The 26,150-nt window shown below is 39.5% G+C and overlaps 1 protein-coding gene across 4 annotated transcripts in view; it reads right to left on the bottom strand.

Annotated features, from left to right (window-relative positions):
- The window catches only part of UNC5D (unc-5 netrin receptor D), a 136,508-nt gene that overhangs the window by 35,518 nt on the left and 74,840 nt on the right, over positions 1–26,150 (bottom strand). For all 4 annotated transcript variants that reach the window (XM_035345142.1, XM_035345144.1, XM_035345143.1 and 1 more), the window contains exons 4-7: positions 25,077–25,180; positions 2,503–2,683; positions 1,782–1,949; positions 703–867 (exon numbers count right to left, since the gene is read on the bottom strand). In XM_035345142.1, coding sequence (XP_035201033.1) covers positions 703–867; positions 1,782–1,949; positions 2,503–2,683; positions 25,077–25,180 — 618 coding nt within the window. The remainder of the gene's footprint in view (positions 1–702; positions 868–1,781; positions 1,950–2,502; positions 2,684–25,076; positions 25,181–26,150) is intronic.

Here is a 26,150-nt window from a genome sequence, read left to right as displayed (position 1 = left end):
GGTCCTAAAAATAATTTGACAGAAGTATATATATATATATATATATAAATATATTTTTATATATATACACACAGCACAACCCATTAAGGAGTAATGGTATCACATTCCAAGATGAAAGAAACAAGAACCACTTAATACTTCCAACTACTTGAATGCATACAGAAATTCAACTTTCAGAACCAACACATACTCGCTATTACTACCCATCACCGCAAAAGGAAGAGACGAGCTTATTTGAAGCACAAGGAGCATGTAGGCCAGAGTTGATCTCGATTCCACTTGTTATTGAACAGCAACAGCTTCTGATTCACCGAGCTTAGCTTCTGCTTTTATAGCTTAGCTCAGTTGGTTCCAGTAAAAGACTGTTGTATACGAGGACTAATACTGAGAACACTCTCAACATCCAAATTATACTGGAGTAGATTTTTTTTTTTATCTCCCCACAAAATACCAGTTTCTGGTTCCAGTATTAGGTAAAAAATTACTGGTGCAAAAAGAAACCTTGTTATATTTCTCTTCAAATTAATTTTATTGTTGTTAGTTCTGTTTCCCTAACTCCCCTCTCACCTTATAAAAAGAACAGTAATACTTTACGAAATGTAGTCAATACAGAACTTGCACAGGCATTACATTTAGAAAGAGAAATTATATCAATTTTAAGCCATAACTCCTAAATGTACTTCAGTGCAAATGGATACCCACCTTGAATGCAAAGCCCTTCAGTGCAATTCTCGGACTCTTGACTCAAGCCCTCGCAGTATTTTCCTCCGTTTCGAGGAGGCGGTGCAATACATTCCCGAACTCTCAAATGCTCGCATTCTGGGCTGCACACAGACCACTCACTCCACACCTCCCAGTTTCCATCCACTGTATGGGAAGGGGAAAAAAAAGCAAACATTGTCATTGCTTATCAAACTGGTGTAATTCAGAGTTCCTACAAAGAAAATTTGTTTTATATCTCTCCTCAGGTCACACCAAGTAAAACGCAACACTATATTTATTTCTCAGGAGTTGGATACTGTGTCAGATGTGAAGTTAAAATTCTGCATTAGAATGTACCACCTCACACGTGCAATGTGAAAGCTTTTAAAATAGCACCAGTGTACAACGTCCTGCAAATATAGACCATTAAAAACTGCAGGGGGAAACATTTCCTTTGCCACTTAGCTATTAGCTTCGAAAGTTTCAGTGCAAGTTCTACCTTAAAACAGGCTGATGTAGAGAGGCCACACATTAAAAAAAAAAAACAACATAGCTGGCCTTGCAGACCTCTGGCTAACACCCTGAGCAAGATGATGGATCCATATGTTGCTTTGCTGATATACAGCTGCCTCTGACCCTGTCCCAGATGAGAAGAGATTCCACAGTCTCATGTATAAATCAGATTGAAGAAAAGTCAGATTAACTCACAGACAAATATAAACAGTATTAAATTATTTAAATATCAATTCAGGATGTTGTATCTAAGAATTCATAAAAGCTAGAAGAGAGGTTTACCAAAATCCAAACAGGCTATGCTATGACCCATGGAAATATCGAGTCTTAAAACTTCCATGTACGCAATCCTACCAACTTGCTTTAGCTGTATATGTGAAACCCTAATTCCAAAATCAGGTAAGGGAGGTTTTGTTCACTTGCAAGGATGCAAGCATTTCCAATTTCCTTTTTGCCCTCAGAGGGCTTTTCAAAGCACAATTGTCTACTAGGCATTTCAGACAGAAAAAAGTCTCCCTTTAGCGTGACCATCAAAGTTACTCCTTAGTAAACCGTGCATATCTCACCAGGGCAGAGAGAAGTACAGGTAATTTTCTGCACTGACATTCCTTCACAAAAAGCACCTCCGTTGAGTGGAGCAGGGTTAGTACAGGTCCGTGAACGCTTCTGCCAGCCCCGACCACACCGCGCGTTACAGTTTGACCACTCAGTCCACGACGACCAGCCTCCGTTAACTGCAAAACACAAACGTGTTAGTGGTTGCAGAAGGTGCTCTAAGATACATTAAGCAACAAATCTGTTCACATCACTTAAAAGCAAAATTTTACTTTAGAATGATGTTCTACAGGTAAATTCCAAGCTGAACTAGGAGCCATTGCCACCTACAAAGCTCGATTCACCAGGCAATGCTAGTACACTGCAGAACCCCAGTTAAGGAAGCCCTTTAAGTATCAACCTAGGCATGTGTTTAAGGGTTTCCTGATACAGGCATGACTTATTGGGGTGGTTTATCTTACTGGATCTTATTAATATCTGGAGCAAGGATTGTTAGCACTGACACAGCTTGATTGTTAGCACTGACACCCTTCATTGCAAACAAGAAACTCGTAACTCTAACCACTGCAACAACAGGCATCACCTTAGCCTTGAGCAACAGAACTGAAACTCATCATAACAGGAATGAGGTTAGCTGTTTGATTTAGGACCAGTTGTATGTTAAAAACAGAACTTCAGGCAGAAAAAGCACGCACATCTAAGCTTTTCCGTAATTATCACATTTTCACCAACCATAAACCACAACTGTCGCAGACATGCTCCTTCTCTTGGCAACAATGTTGGCAGCCATGCAGGTATAGTTCCCAGAGTCAGACAGACGTGCCTGTCGAATGATCAGGTTGTGGTCTGCTCTGGTGTCAATGTTCTCGTCCAGGTTGGAATCAATGGGCTCTTCATTCTTCAGCCATTCCACCTGGAGAGGGATGGAGAAGACAAGAATGTGACATAGGAAAAGGAAAGATGGAAACAGGAAGTATGCAAAATTGTATTTCAGCGATGCCACTCTGATCTTTATTGTAAACATTAAGATAAAAATCAAGCTAGGATGGGCTTCCCAACAAGGCAGGCATTCACAGACTCAAAAAAGAAACTAATCCTATTCTGAAGAGCCTGGAGCCTCATTAGCGAAGACACACCAAATGAAATGCTAAAATAGGAAATACTAAAAGAACTATAAATGGCAACAAACTGGTTCAGAGTTGCAAGAATGCGGATTATAAGGAAAATGTTATGTTTGTACTGCTGGGAAAAAGGGAAGGGAATAAAATGGAGACTAGCAGTCCAAGTGAAAGTCAACTAAGGAAAAACAATTTTATTTTATTTAACTTCAGGGGAGGGAGGTATGGCCTAGGAACTTAGAATGACTTTTATTCTAAGATAAAAAATCTGACAAGAGAGAGTAGAAGTGTTTAAATATATTACTCAAAATACAGCCCTTCACATGTTCAAACCATTGGACAATGATCAGTTAAGCTTCGTGATAATAGGGTTAATATGGGGTATTGTTAATTTAATATTTTTGAGAGAGAAACGGAAGGATGAAATCACTTGCTCAACACTGCACACAGTGGACGACCTGTCATCATAACAGATTCTCATTTTAAATAAACATTATTAAACTAGAAGGCCATTAGTATTTGTTGTCAAGGTACATAAATACTGTGAAATGCTATCTATAATATATTTCAACACATCTCATATCAACCAGCATATTTCTGAGTAGACCCAGGAATTATCTGCAAGGCATTTCACCACTTGAAACATTTAAACAAAATATTTAAAGCATGGTAAGCTGCTGTTACAGAACTGAAAAATTAAAAATAGAAGCGGAATCCATTAGAAGACCGAACTAATGTGACTCATTTTAATAGCTTTTCTAGACCTGAAGGAGGTATGGCCGTACTCTGAAGTCAAATACCCTTCTCATCTCAGTTCTGATGAATAACCTCATTTGGGAACCTGTGGAAGGACCTGTAACTTTGCGGTAATGAGCTTATGGATTTGCTAGCTACAGGCATTCATTAGCACACTGTTCTGCGCAGATGGTCTGCAATTTGTAGATTTTCCAGTTTATAAACAAATCTGCAAAAGCTGACCATCAAAGCCAATTAGAATTCATGCCAGACAGCAGGTTCCCCTTCCAGTAGCATCAGTCATTTTGGTTAGCTGGGGACAGAAGGTGTGGGACTGACATATCTGTTGCTTCTCACATCTCTGCAGCACAGCAGTCAGCTGGGAACCTGTCTTGAAACGAATTGGGGTTTGTGGCATTGCTACCTTAGCTGGTGACTCTGGGAGTAAATAAAATGATTATTTTACACATCTGTTACAAGAGGCTCTAGATGAATATGAAATGTATTACGTTTTATATGGAAAGTAGACTTTAGCTCAATATACTCTTTTCTCAACCTGCAATTAACCAAAAATAACAAAACCAGAATGTCAGCATCAAAGGTTCCATTAAGCATTTAAGACATCTGTCTTTATTTCTGCATTCTCTTAAAGCTTTGATACAGTGCTGGGTTTCGTTGTTGTTGTTTTCTCTTTTGGTCTGTTTTTGTCTCTCAAATATTATTAAACTATCTCCCTCACAAAAGTTTTCCATTCCTAGAAGCACCCTAGGAAGTGACACGGCTAGCACTGGTACTTGCCTCCGTTCCTTCTCCAGGCTAAGTGCCGTGATGCTGTCCTGGCAGCAGATGGCCAGCCACCGCTCCGGAGCAGCAGACAACAACCTTACCAAATCCCCTAATGCCGACCTCTTCCCTTAATACTGTCTGTCTGACTGTATTCACACAGCTGTATTCGCATTTCCCTTTGGTCCGAGTACAATGGGCGTGATCAAGCCATCCCCCTACTGCTATGGAGCTTCCCTTTGAAGGGAACTGCAGTACTAATTGTCAGAGGGGATACAGGCACGTAATTTTGCATTTTGACTCTCATCAGATCAGGGCCTTTTGTGGGGCAGGAGGGCTCCAGGTCCCGATTACTGTTACGCTCCCACTTTGGCACCTCGAGCTGTTTTTCCTCCAGATAACTGTTCCAGTAGGGAGCGCATCCTGCTGTGTTCTTCACTGCATGTAGGACTGCGAGGCATGGTGAATGAAAAATGTTTACATTAATGCAAAGCATTTAAAAGAATGATGTTCGCTATGAAGGGAGAACATTAAACAGACGGAACATAAATGTGAAAGCAATCAAAAGATGATTTGTAAATGAGGGCATGCATTGCTTTTTGCTTCTTATCTGGAGGCTCGATGACACTGTGAATACTCTTTAATTCCAGCCTCCTCCTCACTAGAAGAAGATGACTCTTCAACCTCAGCAGATGAATGTTTTCAAAGATGGAAAACTAAGATGAATTTAAAGGAAAAAATGATGAATTTGAAGCCAGCATGATGACAGAAGGTCGTTGTTATTTGCCGTGGTGCAACCTTTGGAGAATTTCAGCACAACCAACACGCAAAACAACCAAGCAAAATAAAGGCAACAAAAAAACTCGCTGTATCTCCATATAAAATGAGGCATGTGGTCTGAGCTGCCAACTTGTCATCTCTGAAGATTAGACTCAAAACTCATTTGCATTTAACTTCACTTGCTGTATCATCAGTGGAGGTCATAAAGTTGCTTGTAACACACTGGAATACATTGCTATTTAAGAATTAGTCTGTCTGAAGATCTTACATGCTTTATCTTGAACTAGACCTAAAACGGCTGTCTATAACTGCAGAAGGTTTATAAAAAGATATTTTTTTCCCTCTGAAATAAAATCTGCTCAGAATTAAAATACTGCCATCAATTTCTAACAAAGGCTAATCACGTAATGATCTACAAAAGAAATGCAGGGGCAGATATGGATTAACTCAGCCATTACGTATTGGGTGGCAGCAGATGAATTAGCGTAATCATAAATTTGTTCCAATTACAGAAAGCAATTATCAAAGACAAGCTTACAGCATTATCAAAATGAAATCAGCTAAATACACCATATCCTAGGTAGATTAAGATGAGAGTTAGCAAACTGTCTTTAATTATTTCTTTATTTATTGAAAGATAAATTTTATCATCTCTTCCATATTTCTGGCTACTGTATACAACATAAAACAGCCTGCCAGCTTCACCAGAACCACCACTGGAGTTGGTGTAGGTGATGGGAGTCTCGCTGGAATGTTTGTGCATCGTCCTTATTTTTGTGTGTCCATACAGATAATATGGACACACCTCTTCCAAGGCAAGTCCAAACACTCTGGGGAATTGCAAATATCCACGAGAATATTGGCGGAAGCAGGACCACAGCTGAGTTATGAAACTGGAGGAAGCTGCTGGGGGAGGTTGCTCACTTACTTCAAAACTCTGCCCATTTTAGGGGCTATAGGTGTGGCTCCTATGCCCCAAAACCTCAGCTGCTTTTGAGCCTGATGGCAATATCACTGGGAGCATTTTATTTCACTTTGACGGGCACTTGTTAGGCCTTTGCACAGACATCACCTGTGAAATTCAGGGAGAAAAGATGACTAGCTCCAGATGAGGAAGTAACATTCTTGTGGCTAAGCTTTACAGTTCCTTTGCCAAATTTGAGAGGGATGCTGTACAACTTCTGGAATGTCTGTAAAAAAATCCTGTAAGAAGACATCGTAAGAATATTCTTTTTTACAGTAACAGAAATTACTTGGTGTTTTTGTTGGTGGTGGTTTAATACCAAAATTAATATTTAAACCTTGTAGACAAGACAGTATGTCCGATAGCAATTACGGGCCTTAAAAGATCTTGTACCTTAAGGGTTCTTCATCAATTCGATGTAATTTAAACATCCCAAGAGCTAGCTGGCTGCCCATTGCTATATTTGCTATTCTTTTTAGGGTATCGTGTCTGAAAATATAAAGAGTTTAACACCCAACAGGAGCAATACAACTCAGCGATCTTTTGGGCACACATGATAATTTTATAGGTCAGAAGACAAAAGACCTTGGTATTCCTGCTTTTAGATTATACTGTCCTGCCCTTTAAACACATCTGACTTTCTCGTGTGGTCAATAACCTGAGTACACATATATCAGAGATAATATAGTTAGAATGTCAGCTTCTCTTGAAGAAAGAATCAATTGCTTTCTGTATGCAAGATAAACACTTCATGATTTTAAGATGGGAAAGGTCAACACCTGACTTATGGCAGCACAAATGTTTCTTATATAGTAGTCAACTTTACAGATTTTAAATATTCTCTCTCAGATGGGGAAAACAGTAAATAGATCCTTAACCTTTCGTTATACATCCTTAGCTTTCCATAAAGCCAATACCACTGTTCATCACATTCCTGAAAAATGGTTTTTGCATCTTTCGGATAAAAATTTTTATATCAGTCCTGCATCTGCTGGGTATTTTAAAGGTAAGCACAGCAGACTAGCATTTACAAAGTCTGGTACAGAATGCAGTTAAGTAAACAGGTACATTGCTGCTCATGAGATTACAGTGAATTAAACTAAACACAATTTTCATCTCTACGGTCTTATGTTTCCCCTGCACCGAGGCAGAAACTGTCTTTCCATGAAGCAGACAAAACCTAATACAACCTAATAATATATATTATCCAAACCCACTCTGACTATGAAGCTGTTAAATATTTCTATTTATGTTAAAGTTGGATAGAAAGAGCACCAAAAAGTGTGTTGGAGGGAGAGAAAATGATATAAGAGAAACACAACTCTGTGCACAGACTATTTAAAGAAAATGTAACAAAATAATCAGGAATGTAGGTGCCTTTTTATGTCTGTCCTTTGTCAGGAGTGTTTGACAGATCTATCATCTGGTTTTGAAATAAACAATCCTCCCCCACAAACTTCACTAGGGAGGAATGAAGTTTGGACGTGAAATTTTGAGCTAACAGAACGAAGCTATCCAAACTGACCAAAAGTCATTAAAGCAGGTCTCAGAGACACTTCTCTGGATCTTTGTTCGTACTCTGCTGTAAGGACAATTGCTAAGCAGTGACCGTAAACTCAAAGTTGATTCCAGTACCATTTTTGCTGTGTCCTATTAAGGTACTTACGGAATTCTATGTCAATAATATAGAAGGCATCTCCAAGTGAGCTGCCTAAGAACAAGGGTAACACTGTTAATATACAAAAGAACTAGGCAATACTCTATCTTCCCCTCAAAAATCCACCTTTTCATTAAAAAAGAAGGGAAAAAGGCAGAGCTGAGAACTTCTAAAATCAAAATATCTAATGCCTATCTGAAAGCTTTTCTTTAATTGGAGAATAAAAAGCGTGAAGGAAAGATAATTACTTTTCTCCAAATAAATTTCTTTTAATAAAGAATGCTTGCAGTAGGTTCCCCTCCTCACGCAGGTATGGCAGGCTTCTGACACTTTCTCTACCGACTCTACAGCAAGCCTAGGGAGATTATATCACTAGGCTAACATTAGCTTTTGTGAATATTCCCCCCACAGTAATCAGTTCAGGCCTCAAGCTAGAAAAAAATCTTTCTACCTTATTATAGATTTAAGTCTCATATTCCCAAATCTTTAAAAGATTAAAGATTTATTATTTAAAAGATTAAAAGCCTTATTAAAAATGGCTTTGCAGTGACCTAGTGTTTTATGGAAGGAAGCAAGATACATTCCCTTCAAGACTGAGCTAGATCTGGCATGAAATTTGTATTTGTAGAAGTTCCAGTGTCTAGCTTGAGAAATCTTCCTTGCTGTTACAGTTAGAATGGATGTATAGGTGGGGCAGGTGCTCCAATTACAGTGATGAATTAAGATGGCAGCATATCTTTGTTACAGTTTTATTTTGCTTTCCACCCTAATACTCAGAACAAATACATACGAGAAGCCTCGCATCAGCGTAAATCATCGCGGAAGATTAATAAAAAACAAAAGCCAGTTTGCTGGACCCAAACCATTCACATCTACCTTTGTGATCACATAGCTGTTTTATCAACATGATCAAAAACCATTAATCTTCCTTGCAAGGAGCCTACTGCTAGCAACACAAAGGAAGCAGGTCAACTGTACCTGCTGCACTTTTAAAAATTAATCCACTGAGGGAATATTGTTACTGAATCGTTTAATCACAGTCATACTGTTCTGGTAAGCATATTTTTCCTTCGTTAGATCGAATCCATAATCTCATTGCAAAAATCTGACACATTGATTAACTCATAAATCAGTTTGTGCTCTCGTTGGCCATACTGTGGAAGCCGCACAGGACCCCTCTCTTTGAAGAGATGCACTCAGTTGTTGCAAGAAACATCATCTGAAAATTCAAGTGCTGCATGCTGCTAATGCACATTTTCTTTCTTAGTGGTTCACTTGATGTGGCACGCACCTAGTGTAAGCCTCAAATAGCAGGGGAAGCCAAGAGAGATGATATTCTGTCAGGTAGTTTCTATACCACTGCTGTCTTCTCTTCTGTAACTCAAACTCTGAGCTAGGTCTGGTTTGTAACGAAGGAAGCATTTTTCTCTGTGTGCTTTAAAATCCCTACCAGAAATTGATACTGCTGAATAATCCAGAAGGGCAAAAAGGCTACTGTCGTAGGGGGAGGTGTAAGTAAAAAAATTTCATATATGCTCTTGGATAGGTATAAGGGGAAAGATAACAGCTTTTACGTACATCTCCATTTGTAATGCTAAAGAGGAAGGTGAGCAATAGGTTGACTCAGACATGCTATTTTAAAACACTGTTGGAAAGATACATTTGCTAAATGTACCATTGCTAACAGTATGTTGCCTGACGGGTAAAAATATAATCAGGTCCCAAATACATTTATTTCTTATTGTTGGAGGAATAAATCCTAACATGAATTGGAATGCCATTTTTGTTTTAACCACCATGCAAAAATTATGAATGAATCAGCATTAATAAACCCCCACCTCTTCCTTTTCTTGATGTCACGCTATCTAAGGATATATAGTAATTCACAGATCTTGTTTTAAAAGTATGCTACAGAAAGTGTGTGTTTCTCAATATTGTGAAACAGGACGGTCAGAAAGAAACGAGGAGCTAACGCTCTGGTGCCACCAGTGATGTTTTGTTTTTCAGGGCACAGACATTTGGAAAGTAATAGTATGTGCAGTTGACACTGAAAAAACATTTTTAGATAAGATTATTGGAAATGTTGCTTACAGTGTTTTGCTAACACAGCATCCCAATAGGCAGTATCACATTTATGAGTTCTTGGAGATAAGAAAATCATCACAGAAAGCTTATAGTAATTGAAAACAAAGGGTACAAATAGAGATCTCTTCTCTTGCACTTTTATCTGCTTTTGATCAAATATCGCTGCATGTCATTAAAAAAAACACAGGACAGTAGTATCCCTACCCTTGCTTCAGATTATTTTTCTCAAGAAAACATAGAATAAAGGCCCCAGTCTTTGCAAACCCAGTGCCAACAGTATTGCTCAGACAGTTTACTCCTAGGAAGTGTGAACACGAGCCTGACTAGAACTGTAGTCTCTGTTACTTGCTTTCCAGGACCATACCTGAGATTAGTTGCATCTCTGAGCAAAATGGGACTAAATTTAACTGAAAAATATCACTGATGAGACTGAAATTACAGTATCAAATCAATATTAGGAACTACTAAGCCTATTAATCTTAAAATGAAATGAATGAATAAATAAATAAAAATGGAAAATGAGTCAAACTTAACCAGAACCGACAGTTTGATTTTATAGATCATCATTTTTAGATGATTCTGTAAAGAGCTTTCAGAATCAACACAGAAAAAATGCATTCGCAGTGTCACAAGGAAATAATTATTTTAGTACTAACCCTTCACAAAATTATTCTCTCCAGCAACTTAGTCTTTTTGTCATATTTTTAAATGCACATAGCAAAACCAATAATGTAAGACAAATTTTTAACTATGCCGACATATTATCAAATGGCAGTATTCCTAAGTGGGAAACATTACAACCTACTTTGTGCTCACCATTGCTCTGCTCTGCTGTTTTGCCGTTGTCAGGGTTCTACAGAGCACAAGACGCTCTGCTTAGTTAGCACTCCCTTCCCAACTCTTCCCACATTTACAAAAACACAAGCGAAGTAAGGTAGTGAAGAAACATGCCCCTTAGCCAGATCGCATTGTCATGGATTAAAAACTGCATGCACTGGGAGACAAACTCATGTTTTCATCCGTTACCAATGGATTCGACTTCACTGTAAAACTTGAGCAATGCAGGTAAGAGAGTGCCCATCTTTAACTCATTCAGAGATGTGACTGGAGTTGCTTCATCCTCAGTGTACATGCTGACAGCACTCACACGCTTTTGGTGGATATTCCTATTCCCATCTTGCAGGTAGGCAATACCCACTGACCATCACACACGGGAGGACTCTAACTTCACTTATTTACGTCTGAATCTAACTCTGGACAGCTTCTCGCTTTTCCATTTATCCTGAAGGAGGTTAACTTCAGCTCTGCGCATTCACTATTAGTCAATTACTGAATTGTTACCCCTCCCATAGTCTCATGTGAGATAACTACAGATTACTTCATTTCCATTTGTTTTCCTTTGATGTGTTTAAAAAAAAAAAAAAAAAAAAAAAAAACGCAGTATTTTTGATAATTTCTCTACCAATACCTTGAGCTCGTTAACAAGTAAATTTATTCCAGTGACTGACCAGCCTGCAGCCACGCTTCCGAAACAAGAGCGTTTGCTCTAGCATTCTGTAGCACCAGAACAAATGCTCCAAGACTACACACAATGAATTACATCCCTTTCATTGGCTGTGTGGTCTCCTTATCTTGATTACCACAGCAACGTCTGTACTCCCGTACATTACAGCAAACAAGGCTGTAATTTTACTGTTCTCAAGAGCTACAGGAATCACGAATACATAATGTTGTTCTTTGTAAGTATTCAGATATGATGATTTCAAGAATGAAACTGAGATACTACTAACAGAAACATCCATTTTACCCACAAGTGAATCATCCTTCTCTACACACAGAAAAGAAGTATTTAAACTCAAAATCTGTCTCTACATTTGAAGAAGTACAGTTTTTAGTTCACAAATGTTGTGTCACTAAAAGCAGTTGAGCAGATTTGCAACAGGAATAACTTGCTGCTTTCTCTTGGAACATTGTTTGCAATTTAAAAATGTATAGATTTATGTTCAGAGGCAAAACATTCCCTAAACCTGTGATGTTTCAGCATTTCAGTTTCACAGCGCTTCAATGACATTTATTCCAGATTATAAAAGAATCAGCACAAGTATATTGCATCAGAAGAATCTGAGGAGGGAGAACCCTTGCCACCTCCAACATAAAAGGCATGACGTAAAGAGAAATTCAAATACAAAGTGCAGTAACAACTGTGGCTGCTGCTCCGAAGTTGTAAAACATCCCAATTTAGGTAGCTTCCAGAGGGTGTTTTCTCGTACCTGGCTGGATAGGTTGATTGTTTCAATTTAACAACAATCTTTTCACCTCTGAAAGAGCATAAGGGGATTTTTTTTTATTTTTTTTATTTTTTTTTAAATATGTAGAATTGCCCCTTCTGGGGAAAAGGGGAAGGAATCCATCTATACGAGGGGTGACTTTTATCTCAGCAGCTTCCGTTTGTGTTGCTGAGTGGAGCTCGCAATGACTACAGTAACACATCACATAATCATGCGGTTGTTCTGCCTTCCTTTGGTCTCACTGGGACATACATCAAGGTTAGTCCACGTGCATTGTAACTACACACATAGGTACATACACGTGCCTATACAGAGAAAGGAAATAAAATACGATTGCATGATGACTACATTCCGTGTGATTCAGTGTGTGTGCTAGTGAGAAGATTCAGGAAACAGTTGTTTGGAAACACTCCATTAGGCTATGATTCGACAGGAATGGGAAAACCCTAAAAAAAATATGCAAAAAATCCTGAACATAAGGGCTTGTACACATCTCCCTAGCCCGTGGAAGAAGACAGCTTAAAAGTGATCAACGTATTTGGGGATTCCTGATTTTGAGAGGGAGACATGGAGAAGCTCCCTTAGATGTAAAACTAAAACCCAGTTGTACAGAAGTCACAGAAATAGAAAGGAAGAGCAAGAACAGCATCAAAGGCAGTTAACAGACTAAGAAAAAAACAGTGAACACATGGGTAACAACAGTTCAGCACTTTCTAGCAGATGATATTTGAATCCGCAGTGAAATGTAGTAGAAATGGAAATACTTGACTCCACAGACATCTCGCCTTTTCCCTTCTCGCCTCCCCCTTCTCGATTAGAGCACTAGTCACAATTGACAGTAAACCAGCTGCTCCTGTTATGATTTTGAGAGTGCAATTTACCAAAATGGGCCCTAACGTAAGGAGCCCAAAAATGGCTGATGCAGTCTGTTTTATTTCACACAAGCTGTACCAAAACTGGATTTTGTCCTGGTGAGCAGCAGTGCTCGCCCAGAACCTGCACCCAGCCTAGAACCAAGTCCTAGCAGGCTCTTACCTCCTTCATTTATTTATTTAGCCTCAACTTCAATTGTACCGTGTATTCCTGACATTTTGAATGAATTTGGCAGGAAAGGAATGGAGAATGGAAAGGAAAGAGGAACCTAACAATTCTACAACAAGTTTTCTTTGGAGCTTTGAAGAGGTCTTACGTAATTCCTGTCTACGTGAGGGAAATAAACTGCCAGTCAGGGGGTAATATAGCCTTCTACCAAACAGATTTGATCCTTCTGCTCACAGACCTTTGCTTTCAGCATTCAAGTTCAGAAGTTTGAATCCCACTGGAAGGGGAATAAAAGCAGCTGCACATGAAAGTGTTGTGTAGGAGCGCTATATGCTCCTCACGGACTCAGAAACACATCAGGTTTGTCATACTATAAAGGCCTAAGTATCAGGAGAAGATTGCCAGACATGCTGAAGATGTAACCTGTGGGCATCAGGGACAGAAAACAAACCAGACCTCTAGGCACACGCACTGCCTAGCAAATAACCGCAGCATCGTTCCTCCTGCTGGCTGAACAGTGACCGGGACAGATAAAGCCTCCGACTGTGCTGTTCTGTTGAAATATGCTTCGTTTCCTAATCTTTGTAGAGGACTCTTTCACACAATTTAAAAATTTATAATTCTAACGTAACGATACGGTCTTGTAACTTATCTTTTCATGTTCAAGCATTCAGACTGAGGATGTTTTGGAAATAGCACCAGAAAAACACACACCACTGCAAACCAAAGTAGGTAAACAGAAAAGCCCAGAGCAGTGTCCTTACAAAAAGGAATAATCTATTCAGAGGAACTAGGAAGTTCTCTCACTATTTTCCCCTACATTTTAGCAATCCTGTTCAGAAGTCTTTTGCCTCAGCATTTCTATTTCATGACCCCTGCCTGCAGCTCCTGGGTGGGCTGACATACTTAGAACAAGACAAACCTCAGATGGGGAAAAACCCACCATGTTTTCTCCTGGGAGAGAACACAGTGCACAATTCACTTGCTCGCATGAAATCTAGCACATTTTGGACAGCCACGAGAGCCTTTGGAGATTGGCAGGCCTTCTGTGGTGAGCAACAACACTGAATACACAAAAAATGCTCAGGTTGTCCCAGCAAGAAACCAATTAGAAATTCCTCTTGTGGCTCAAATACTCAAAAGCGTTATTTTACCTGCCCGTATCACTTTGTTAACACTAGCATTTAAAACAATACAGGACACTCAAAGTCTTAAAGCACTTTTTTTTTTTTTTTTTTTTTTTTTTTAAATGTGCAGGGGCTGGAAGCCTGCTCTGTTTGACTCACGCAGCACACCTGGCTGACCTTGTCTGCTCGTTCAGGTATGCTTTAAGAGTGTTGTTTATTTGCTAGTCAGCTGTCTGGAGTGGAAACAAGGACAAACATTAGAGACAAGGACAGGACAAACATTAGACAAAAAAGTACTGAATTGACGATGTGAGCTCCCCGTAACATTTCAAGAGCTTGCAATGTTCAAGAAGGAGCATCCAAAATAACACCCATTACAATGTTAAATAGCTTAGCAGCAAAGTCTTTAAAAATGGGATCATAACAAAGCATTAAGAAAAAATGCACGCTCACCACTAACTCAGGCTGCACAACCAGATATCCCAATGTATATAGCCGGCTGTGTTGCCTCCAAATTTATACAGCTAACAAAAACCACTCATATCTCTGTGATATATTTAAAAGGCTACCAGTTCTATGCAAAACCATGGTCTTTTTTTATTCCCCACTTATACAGAATAACAGGGAAATCTAAGGCTTTTTATTTTAGCATATTGAGCAATAGCATTAAAGTGGTTCTTACAAGCACTGATAATCAGAAGCCTTTTTTGCTTTGAAAACTGTTCTTTGTTTGAACCTCTACAGAGTATGACTCCAGGCTCTGTACTCTGCGTATTACAACTGCTGTTGTAATACCTAATCCATGATCTAGGTTAAAGAATAATAATAATAAAAAAATATGTTCGGGGCATTGAAGATGAAGTGCTTCAGGGAAAAAAAAGTCCGCAACAAAAATCCACCGGAAGGATAACACGGAAGCCTTTCTCTCAAAGAGGTGGGATGATGAAGGGCGAGGAACGAACACCAGACTTGACCAAAAATGAAACAGCATATAAAATAAACAAATCTTGATTCTGTTTTTGGGCTGTTCAGGCTTGTGCGAAACACAGTCAAAGGCTTAAACAAAAGGCTTTAATTGAACAGATGCTTTATAGAATAAAGTGGGCCTACATATTATTGTATAAGATTGTGATTCCCGAACACAATCAGTCCAGACCAGCATGTCATGTATTATCCACAACAACTGCACATTTTTCGATCTCTACTGGATGTGAAAGTATGAAAAATGAAAAGGATGAAGCAGCTAAAAGCCTCAGCTAAACAGGGCACATTTTGTCTGTGTATGTTTGCGTGCAACAGAGAATTTTAAAACGCTGAGCAAATAAAATTGGTGCAGACACTACTAGAATAATTAAACTGAGCAATTATGAGTAAGCTGCTGCATGGTTTCAGTAAAACAGAATCAACGTTTAGAGGTTGCTCTGTCTCATTTGGTAGGGTATGTTGAGAACTGATAAAAGGACGTTAAAAGGAAGGTAAAGAATCTTCAATAGAATTTTACGTTCTAAGTGGGCTCAGAACTGCTCTGTCCACAGAAGCAGCCATTCGGTTTTATTTGCATAGTAACTGCTGCTTTAACCTGTGGTGCTTTTTCACCACGTGTACAGTGTTGGATAGTGCCTAATAAAAGAATCTGAGTTTCTTTGGACTCTTGGAGGAGTAGCAGACAAAGAATAAAAGCAGTAACGATGTGCATTCCTGGGAGAAATGCCTATTTTCCCCAGCTCAATGAGTAATTGCTCCTCACTTTGCAAGTGGTTCTGTACTTAACGGAACCTTGTCTCCCCAAAGACAGTCCTGGACAACTGAGTCTAAAAATGATGATCTGTTCAAGGATTCACATGATGTGGCCTGACTCTGGAAATGCAGTAAGGGTGGTATGTAGGATGCTAAACCCTAGGCATATGTGCTACTAACCAACTGCAGAGAAACAGCCAGAAGGGCTGGAATGTTGAAACCTACTTGTCATAACTAGCATCAAGAATTAAGAATTTGCATTATTCCTTCATAATTCCAAAGAAAAAGGAATTTATTTCAACATTCTAAATGCAATCCCGTAATTTTGTCATGTCTAAGTTAACCACTAAATTTCTTAAAATCCTAAAATTATGGGAAATTGTAAGAAAGTAGGCTGCAGTAGTTGCTTAAGTAAAACCAGTCTTTAAGAAGAGCTTGGTTTTAGATAAATAATCATTGCGACATAGTGCACACACCGAGCTCAGTCTTCAAAGTGAAACAGATTTGATGTAAAATGAAACATGCTTATTGTATCTGTAACTAATGTACCTTAAAAGTAAAGCAAATATTGATATTTCAGACAAGACTCGAGATCTATAACAAACTCTATAAAATGCATGCTGTTCACATTTAGTAATCATGCTCTGTTCTATATAACTAGAAACAAGATTCATTGAAGACTATAATTCACCAGCCTTTTTTGCCAGTGTTTTACTACAATACCATTATCCTGCCATATTACATTTTACAGTATGTGTGCAAGTCCCATAAATACACGAGCCTATGCAAAATAGGCAGTAATGACTCTCGCTGCTTTCGGAATACTTGCTGCTTTTGAATTTTATGTGAGTTTCATATTTTGTTGATGTGTTTGCAACGGGATATGTACTGCCCAGAAGAGAAATTATTTTACATTTTCATTAAAAGCTATAGCGGTAAATAAACCATCAGAACTCATGCAGATATTCACTGAAACATCTACAGCCGTCCATTAAGGTGTCAAAATCCGTGTTAAACATTTGAAAAAGTAGCTGGATGCAGCACATTTAAACCTTGAATATATAGATATGGGTATAAACGATCAAGATATTTTAGAGTATTCCACAAACCTCTGCAGAGCTCTCAAGACAAGTTTAGACTCATCAATAACGGCTCAGTACTACAGCTGTCCTTCTATTACAAAAAAGTCTATTCAGACAGTAGATGTAGAAAGACCTGCAAGTTGCCACTAATGCTCCAATTATGAGCTATTCAGAGATTTAGTCTCAGAAAGTATTTATTTATAATAAAAGAGATTTAGAATAAATCTTAAGGTCAGCTTCTGCTCAGATTTACTTCAGCAGCGTTCCCCATCAGGTATTTCTAGCTGGGACTTGGCTCCCCTGAGCTAATACCATTTTCAGTACAAAGCTGCAGGTCTCGCACCTGGCAGCAGCAGCACTGTAGCATTGCTCCAGCAAAGGTGAGCAGAATCCAGTAAGCTAAAGGTTTTTAGTTTTGTTTTTATTTACTTGAAAGCCTGGGGGCTAGAAATACTAATCTCTAATATCATGGTTTATATGTCTCTTCAATACAAAAGGCCTGACATTTCTAAGGAACAGTATAAATCTGCAGTAACTACAAAAGATGATTGAATTTATTAAATCCACCACAGGCCAACAGCATCTACTTCAATGGCAGTTTCCAAAAGGTGTTGTACTTGAGCGCGAACAGGAGGATCAGTTTTATGCCATCTTCAAATTCAGACATACTAAATTCACATCAAGCACGGGCCTCAAGGACACAATGCAAACTCCTGATGGTTAATTTCAATACGGAATATGAAAGTTTGCTATCCAATTAAAGAAACATAAAGAACCACCTGATTAGCAAGCTCACTGAATTAAACAGGAACAACCTACGACAGCCTGAGAAATGTAGGGCCCTTCTGTCACCGATGGGAGATTCATTACTAGTGTGCTCCCAATGTATCACAACACCTGTCCAAAATAGCAGAAGGATTTTAAAACCAGCTTTTGAAAAAAATTACTAGCTAAAAAAGCAAGCACTTTTTTTGCTCCCATATCCAAAATAATTGTGAAATAATTTTTTTTTTTTTTTTTACTCTCTGAAGCACCAATAGCATAAAACATACAGAACAGAGATCAGCCCAGACATAACCAAATGCATACTGACCAAGTCTTTTCCAAGCTACAGTTCAAGACTGTATTGGCAACAGTCAGAGTGCAACGTCATGACTATCAGGAACCAGACAGTTTGAAGGAATTACCATCAATGAACGAGGGAGGATGCTGTAATTGATTCTGTTTGCTGACTGTTGCAAACCACCAGGATCTGCTGGTCAGATTGATTCCAGACGCTGCACCCAACCTGGTGCAGAGCAGCACAAAAGGACAGAATCAAGTTATCTGGATTCTTCGCTGTTTCACTTTTCAAGTAAATGAACGCATCGCTGAGAGGCTCTGACTCTAGTGCTCGGGATGTTCTTAAAATTAGTAAAAAGAAAAATATCCTATGGTAAGAGAACAAGAAAACATTAAGGCATGACTAGGGTCACCAACCTGCCAGCTTTATGGATATGAAATCTTACCAAAGTTGCTTTAATACAGCCAAGGTAATAGGTATGATCAGCTCTACATCATGTTAATAGCATGACTGTAATACAGAGAAAATAGCAGTACAACAAAGTATTTCTTGAGGATGAGGGGGTAATACCCATTAAAGAAACATGCAGCTTGCACCTCTGTTGCTTTGCGCTTTGTGTATCGATTTAAAGCTCAGGTCTGTAAAAACAGAACAATGGGGTTTAGGGCCTCAGATGTATTTAACTCCTTTAAATTTGTGAACATGCATGCAAAGGGTTACAGATTCTTTCTTAAAGAATGTGGCAACATCTCAGACTTGCATGACAGGACTGTAAATGACATCAAGTGCAAAATGCCACTTTACCTTCCTAGTCCTGCATACTGAACCTGTCAAATATTGTTTTAGCTCCATAGGGGCCAGCTGTATGCTGAAGGGGAACATGAGGAAAAAGACCTCAAAGAGTATATGCTTTAAAGAAGAATTATTTAAGCTGAGAAGGAGGAGAAAGTATTGAACAGAACGAAGAGACTGAAAATGCTAACACTCAATATACAGAAAGAGCAGCAACCATGTCAAATGCAGCTAAAGGATTAATCTAAAAAAGAGTAAAAGTAAAGGTTAGCTGAGCAGATAGGGAAAGAATATGTCAGGAATTTCACTTGAGAAGATGTATAGGAGAGAAAACAAAACGCCTTATTATATGCTGTACTCTATAAAATGGAGCACTGCTTAAAAAACACTGGAATTACATGACGAGAAAGCAAGACCAGTGTGCACCACTTGTTGACAGAACCACACGTAGGGCTCTGGCTTCAGCATATTGCTATTCGAGAGACCCCAAGATGGACTGCACAACTGTCTCCTGATGAACCTTTTTCCAGGATTGAGATGAATGAAGAGAAAATACTTGAGAACTTGGAGAAGGAGGAAAAGAAATGAAAAATCAGGATAGATGAATGAACTCCATTAGGCACCACATAACACCTTCTCTCTTTTAAAATGGGCTTCCCTTCTTTTATTATTAGGTTTTCCTCTCTTCTGCTTCATTCCTCTCTCCCTCTTTCTTTGAAAACAATATCCTAGCTAAGTTATTTAGAGGCTGCTGGCTGACAGGTGCTAAATGATTCCTTCTTTTCCAAAACCCAGCATGTTGAGGCTGTCAATCTCCCTAGACGTTGCAGACTATCTCTGGAACACTTGAACTCCACTGTCATTGCATCTCATGTATAATTTCTCCATTTCTTGCATTCATTTCAATTGGCTCAGGGGTAAGGAGGCATCTTAATGCCTGTTCTGTTGCTGTTCACACTTGAAGCATCTGTTTTGCCAACATCACCTTGCAATTAGTGCTTTCCTGCACACCCATTAATTTCTTGCCTTCCTGTGAGCTTACAAAGATCAGTGGGGCAAGCAGAGTGGGCACAAGTGTGAAAATGCCCAAAGTTCACACTTGGTCAGCCCTGCACATCAAGTCCACTGGCTGTGAAGTCAGTCTGGCTCAGGGTGGGGAAGCAGCATAACCTGACTCCAAGCTTTTCTGGGAGCAGATACGGTCACACCCAGGAATTCAGAAGTAACTGGTCAGCAGACAACCTGAGCAACAAACCCTGCAGACTTACCTTTGACCTGACACAACATGGCCAGGGCAACCCCCCTCGTGGTTTTTGTGTTGCTTTTGCAACCAAATTTGAGGCCTATTATAACTTCAGTTTTCCAATTAAACCTTTCGCTTGCAATTTTTAACCTAAGCTACACCTCATTTGCTCTAGTTAGTCTTTGTTTCACATTTCCAAGGCTGAACTGTAGCCACTTCCAAGCTACACACAGGACTGCAGAGTCTTTGCTACAGCTGAATACAGAGTATTTTATGCGAGGCTGTAAGCTAAGGACACGCTCTAAAAATCATCTGAAACCAGCGCAATACTTCCTTGGTGTGAGACAAGGGAGTGCAGCATGAGTAACTGCTGGGTGTTCCTAGGAATAGTGCAAAGTAGTAAAATTAACGTTCGCAACAGTAAGTGCAAAACCACACATACAGAAAGCAAAGCACTGTGCACCAGATAAAACATAAAACACAAGTATGATGAGCACGTTACTGTAATACCAATGCATTTTTAATAGCTGCGGAGGCTGGTCATACATGGGGCTGACTCCAGGAGAAGAGTCTGTGAGTATATCTTTTATATTTTAGACACAAACCGATGGGCTCTGAGCTCCCGGAGCCTGGCAGGGAGCCACACACTTGCCCCAGGTGCCGCAGTGACTGAACAGACACGTATCTCAGCTAGGACAAGCTGCTCTGCACCATGCCCAGTGTCTGACTGGTAAGCTGCGGTAAAGCTTTCTAACAGCTGAAGTTTGTGCGTGAAGGGAGGAGGAAGCAGAAGGAAGACTACCGGTTAGTCAGACCGGCAGATAAAGCAGCTTGTATTAACACAGCCTGTATTAATGGCAGTATCAAATATACCATTCTTAACATGCCTTTTTAATAGAGAGAAGCCCTTCTTCCCTGGACTACTGATAAATCAACAAGTCACATATAATGAACGTGGCTGGCCTTGTAAAGAGATGCAGATACTCAACAGCAGCACGGCTGACTGAAGATGTCACCCTGGCAAACTCAATATTCAACTCCACATTTTCAGAGAGGAGAACTCAGCCTCCCTTCCCTCTCACTTTCATCATTCCAATGAAAACCAAAACAGTTCCTCTCCTACCTGTGGAGTGAAACAGCCTCAGTAAGATGGGAATCAGGCCCAGAGATCTGAGCCCAAGGTACCCATCGAGCAGCCTAACAAAACCCACCAGCAGACGTGGATCCATCAAAGAGTTTATCCAGCTCCTGTGCTATACCAGAGCTGCCTCGCTGCATACACTCAGAGCTAAATGAAGTCCCCATGCACACAATTAATAAACATATCTATGGGGAGAATCTGTTATGGGGATTGGAAGCCAGATCTGTCTCTTCTCTAGGCCAACTCCACATCAATTGTGAAAGAAATGGCTCTGGTCCCATCAAGCCCGTGCCAGCAGAGATTCTGTTATATTTAAATCAACATTTGCCGCAGCAGGGGATTGTCAGATGCTCTACTTAAAATGACGGATTTTCTTTTTTGTTTTGATGTTTAACTCATAAAAAAATGAATTTATTTGGGTTGGGTGCTGATGCCTGCAAGCACAGCTGCTCACCAGCTCTGTTTTGCTTGCCATGCAAATGCACAAGAAGATGATTTAAAACCCTTTTACAATATGGCTAGTGTCAGGATTTGCGTTTTCTTATTCTCTTACTGCTGTGGCAATGCACACAGAATGTTCCCCACACTCAGCAACCTCCCAAAGCAAAGATCTGCAGAATTTTCTTACATTCCTCTCTTTACAGGAGTGGTTGAAGGCAGCTCAATCCTGGCCCTGCACACAAGCTGAAAGGCAGCACACACTAGGAGCAGGGCAGCGGAGCTCCAAAGAGCACTGTTTGTGGATGTGATACTGCCACATTCAGAGGCAGGTGCCTATCCTGCCCGTTCTTGCTGCTGCAGAGTAAAAAATGGATCAGTAATTTGCTAATGCTATCTGAACTATTTGAATGGGTAAAACAATGCCTTAGTTACTCAATTCTCTGAGCTGCTGTTGCCACATGAGGATTTATTAGTAGTAAACCTCAGGCACGTTTAAGAGCATTTCATGCACAAGAGATCGACTTTGGGTCTATGAAGACTGTAATCAAATTCTTGGAAAGAGGATGCAGATTTAGAGAGATGCTTCTTCTATGTCTCTTACTTAAGACCAAGCTGACACAAGCTACTAAAATTTGCTGCTAAATGAGTCAAGACAGTACAGTGCATTTCAAAGCAGCATTAAAATCAGCGCTTGCCTCAGCAGGATTTGGTGCTCTTGATTCATGCCTGTATAAAATTAAAGCTGAATTAGAATACCGCAGTTCTTTATTTGTAATCCTCCTTGATTGTTTGCTTTGACTAATACGTTATTCAGCTTAAAGACTATTTACTAAAAGTGAACTGTGTGAGCATGCAGAGCATTGACAATGGTACATTGGCTTCCATTATTTGCAAATTAATTTATAGGAGTCAAATTTTAAGCCATATACAGTTTGGATACTTTAAAATTATGGATCCAAACCTTTAATCCATATTCTCCTAACTGCTTTTATATATGCCGTGTGCAGAAATTAATACAAATAAGCAAACTTAATCCAGATATTTTCACTGCTACTGATGACGAGCTATTGAAGCCTTATTAATTTTGGAACAGAAATGGAAATTTCCTCCCCTTAAAACTAAATGTGATGTAGAGGAACTCTCTCTGGAGAACCTCTTTGTGATGTTTGGTCTTGATCACTGTATGATCACCCTGCCATCCCTGCCATCTCACCCCCAAAATTAAGAAAAAGATCAGCACTAAGAAGCACCATGGCAGAGATGCTGACTGTGATGACATCTCAGGAATTCGCAGATGTGGACCCCTAACGCCGCAGCTCAAACACTTTCTCTTGCACAAAAGCACAGTAAGGGGTTGCCACTGATGGCACAGAATGGCATAAATACAGCTGGGGAATGCAGGCAGTACCAAGTACCTCTGCCCACTAACAACTACGCTGAGATCCACTCAATTAGTTTTAAAAAAGGAAATATCAGTTCTGGTTAAAGTCACTGAGGTAAAAACATTGGAGGAATGACTAGCAATGCAGACAGGAATAGTGGGCAAGAACAGCTCTCCTTCCCAGTGCTTCCTAGGAAACTGTCAGCTGTCACCACCAACGCCCCTGCTTTCCATTTCTTATAGGACTAATGACTTCAGATTTTTAGGATTAAGCTATGGTGTAGGAGATTTGTATAAAGAACATTTACTTTTAATATTTCTATCCTTAGGTTTAACAAGTCTTCAACACCTTTAAGCTGCAGAAAAACAATTCCAGAGATGAAGATTTATATTGTTGATAACGGGGCAGGCTCACATAAATAATTGAGCTGAACTTGAATTTCATTCCAGTTGTAAAGGAGCTGCCTCTTATTGAACTGCGCTGCGTGATTAGAGGTTTGACTATATCATTCATTCATAGCCATTGTCAGAAATAAATCGCTGGATTAACTTGTGACTACGGCAAGCACAGGAAATGTGTGCTCTTTGGGAAAATAATGTTCCTGCACTTCTGCACTTGATGGAATAGAATAATCAGAATCTTCTCTAAGGGATTCAGACAGATATTGGTGACACAAATGGGGCATGAATCTCCTATCCATTCTGGTTTCAGTTTGCATTTCCAGGTCCATGCAGAATATGGATTAAAACAAAACAAAACAAAAAAACAATGCCACAATTAGCATCTGTTTTGCATCTAATGAAACAAACACAAGCTTCACCTATCATTACTTTCAAGCCTTGTTTTAATCTAGGGCTTCATCCAAACTCTAAAGAAATAAATTCTTGTTTAAAAGACATTGATTTGTTGCCAGCCGTGGGTTTTGCAATGTTCTACACATCTTGGTACCCGCACACATAGACATAACAATTACTGAGCAAGGCGTGCACGCTATCTCAGTTATTTCTCATCCAGTTATTTAAGAGGTCAGGTCTTCCTTAACTTGAATATACCAGAAGAGCTTATAACCTCAAGCTTACTGCCACAGACCATAATCTTTATTTATTTGAGTCTGATACCCAGTTTCTAATGACTATTTTCAGTAGACTGTTTACCTTGATGAGCATAGAATTAGCCTTGCATGCTGAGCCTTTATGTGAAATTTTACTGTCCACAACAGATATGACCTGTTACGATTTACAGGCTTTATTAGCAGCAATAACAATTTTACAATCAACATCAGTAAATCAGGGTTTACTGAGAACTCTACAATTTTTATCTGTAGAAAAAAAATAAAATGTCAGTTTTTTATTCAATGTAATTCCTAACTTTCCTAAAAGACAGATATTTTATTTGATTGTTGACTGTAAAGCCGGTCATTCTAGAATTACCTTCCCAATTTCCAGTAATTCCCAAATGGTTGAATTCCAACAAGGATAGCACTGCTTGGCTATTTAACTATGCAGAAGCTAAAAACCAGCCAGATGCACGCAATCAATTCAGCAAACCACGTTAGTTAGAAGCGTACCTATTTACTCAATAGGTCATAATTTGTTTTTTCGGGTCTCAAAGAAAACACATGGAATTTAAATAGTTTTCACTTGCAACCTTTTTGCTCACCTTTAAACACTGTATTTTTTTGAATGAGTAACAAAAACATGAAGTGTTTTTTACTTACTCTGTGAAGTGTTTACTTACACTGTAACCAATATTAAGCCATGAAAACCACATGGTACCTGAGCCCTTTTTGCTTCTCTCCCCATTTCCCACCAGCCCAGGAGGCACCAGTAAGACACAGAAAGCCTCACCTCAGCTGCGGGGACTCCCTCAGGTGGCCGGCAGTGGAGAACGATCATCCCTTCGATAGGAACCTCCTTCCCTTGCGGGTCTTGCTCAAAGTTTTTCCGTAAATCTGCAGAGAGTTTAATGCACTAATTCATTATACCTTCAGTGCAACTTTACCTGGGTAAATACAGAGTTCAAATGCTGAGATACAGGTATTCCAAAAGCCTCCCTTCCCCAAACAATGCTATGTAGGCTAGATTGCCCGCATACTGCAAACTGGAGGGAAGGATGGTAACAGAATTAGATCAATTTATCCAGTACCAAGTATCCAAAAGAAAGAAAAAAAAAAAAAGGTCTGATAACTGGAGGGAGGCTGTGCAATCTAGCATAAACGAAAAAAGAGTGCACATGAACTTGAGGTTTGCCTAGGATTCCAACAGATTTGCTTTAGAACTTGTACCCTAGGCAATATTCCAGCATGATGTTATCCAGGAATATTGATTTACTTTCCATTTTGATGATAAAAATCATGCGGGACCCCTGCTCATGCCTAGATTGAACTCAATTTTTCTATCTTATGGTGGCGATAGGAATTTTGTAGATACTATAATATTTATTGGTTTGGTCCTCCTTAAACCAAATTGCATGTGAACATCTCCTGGTATTATTTCCATGAGCAGAGCAAGGACTGCAAAGGTGAGGACATAATAAGAAAAGCGGAGGTCTACGTGCCTAAATGACTCCCACCTCTGGCCTAGAATCCAGGCACAAGACCAGTATCAGAGCATTTTGTTTTATGGGAGGTTGGGAAACAACAGAGAAAGCTCATGAGGTATTACATTCAACACTTCAACAAAAAAAAAAAAAAAAAAAAAATTCCAAACTTTCTCTCCATGGAGAAACCCAGATTTTCTTTTCTTTAAGGAAAAACACCAGCAAAGCAGAACCTATACATTTAGATGAGAACAACCAACCCCATGGCTGCATTATCAGCAAAGTAAGGTGAGAGAAGGTTCACAGGGCCAGCAAACACGACCCTGTCTGCATGCCGATTTCCCAGTCAGATGCAGGCTCTGGACACATTCCAAACCAACCGG

Source organism: Oxyura jamaicensis, chromosome 22, assembly GCF_011077185.1.
Source record: "Oxyura jamaicensis isolate SHBP4307 breed ruddy duck chromosome 22, BPBGC_Ojam_1.0, whole genome shotgun sequence".
In the NCBI taxonomy this organism is placed as follows: Eukaryota; Metazoa; Chordata; class Aves; order Anseriformes; family Anatidae; genus Oxyura; species Oxyura jamaicensis.
Note: the sequence above shows the minus strand (reverse complement) of the source record. Positions and strands in the feature narration are given on the sequence as shown.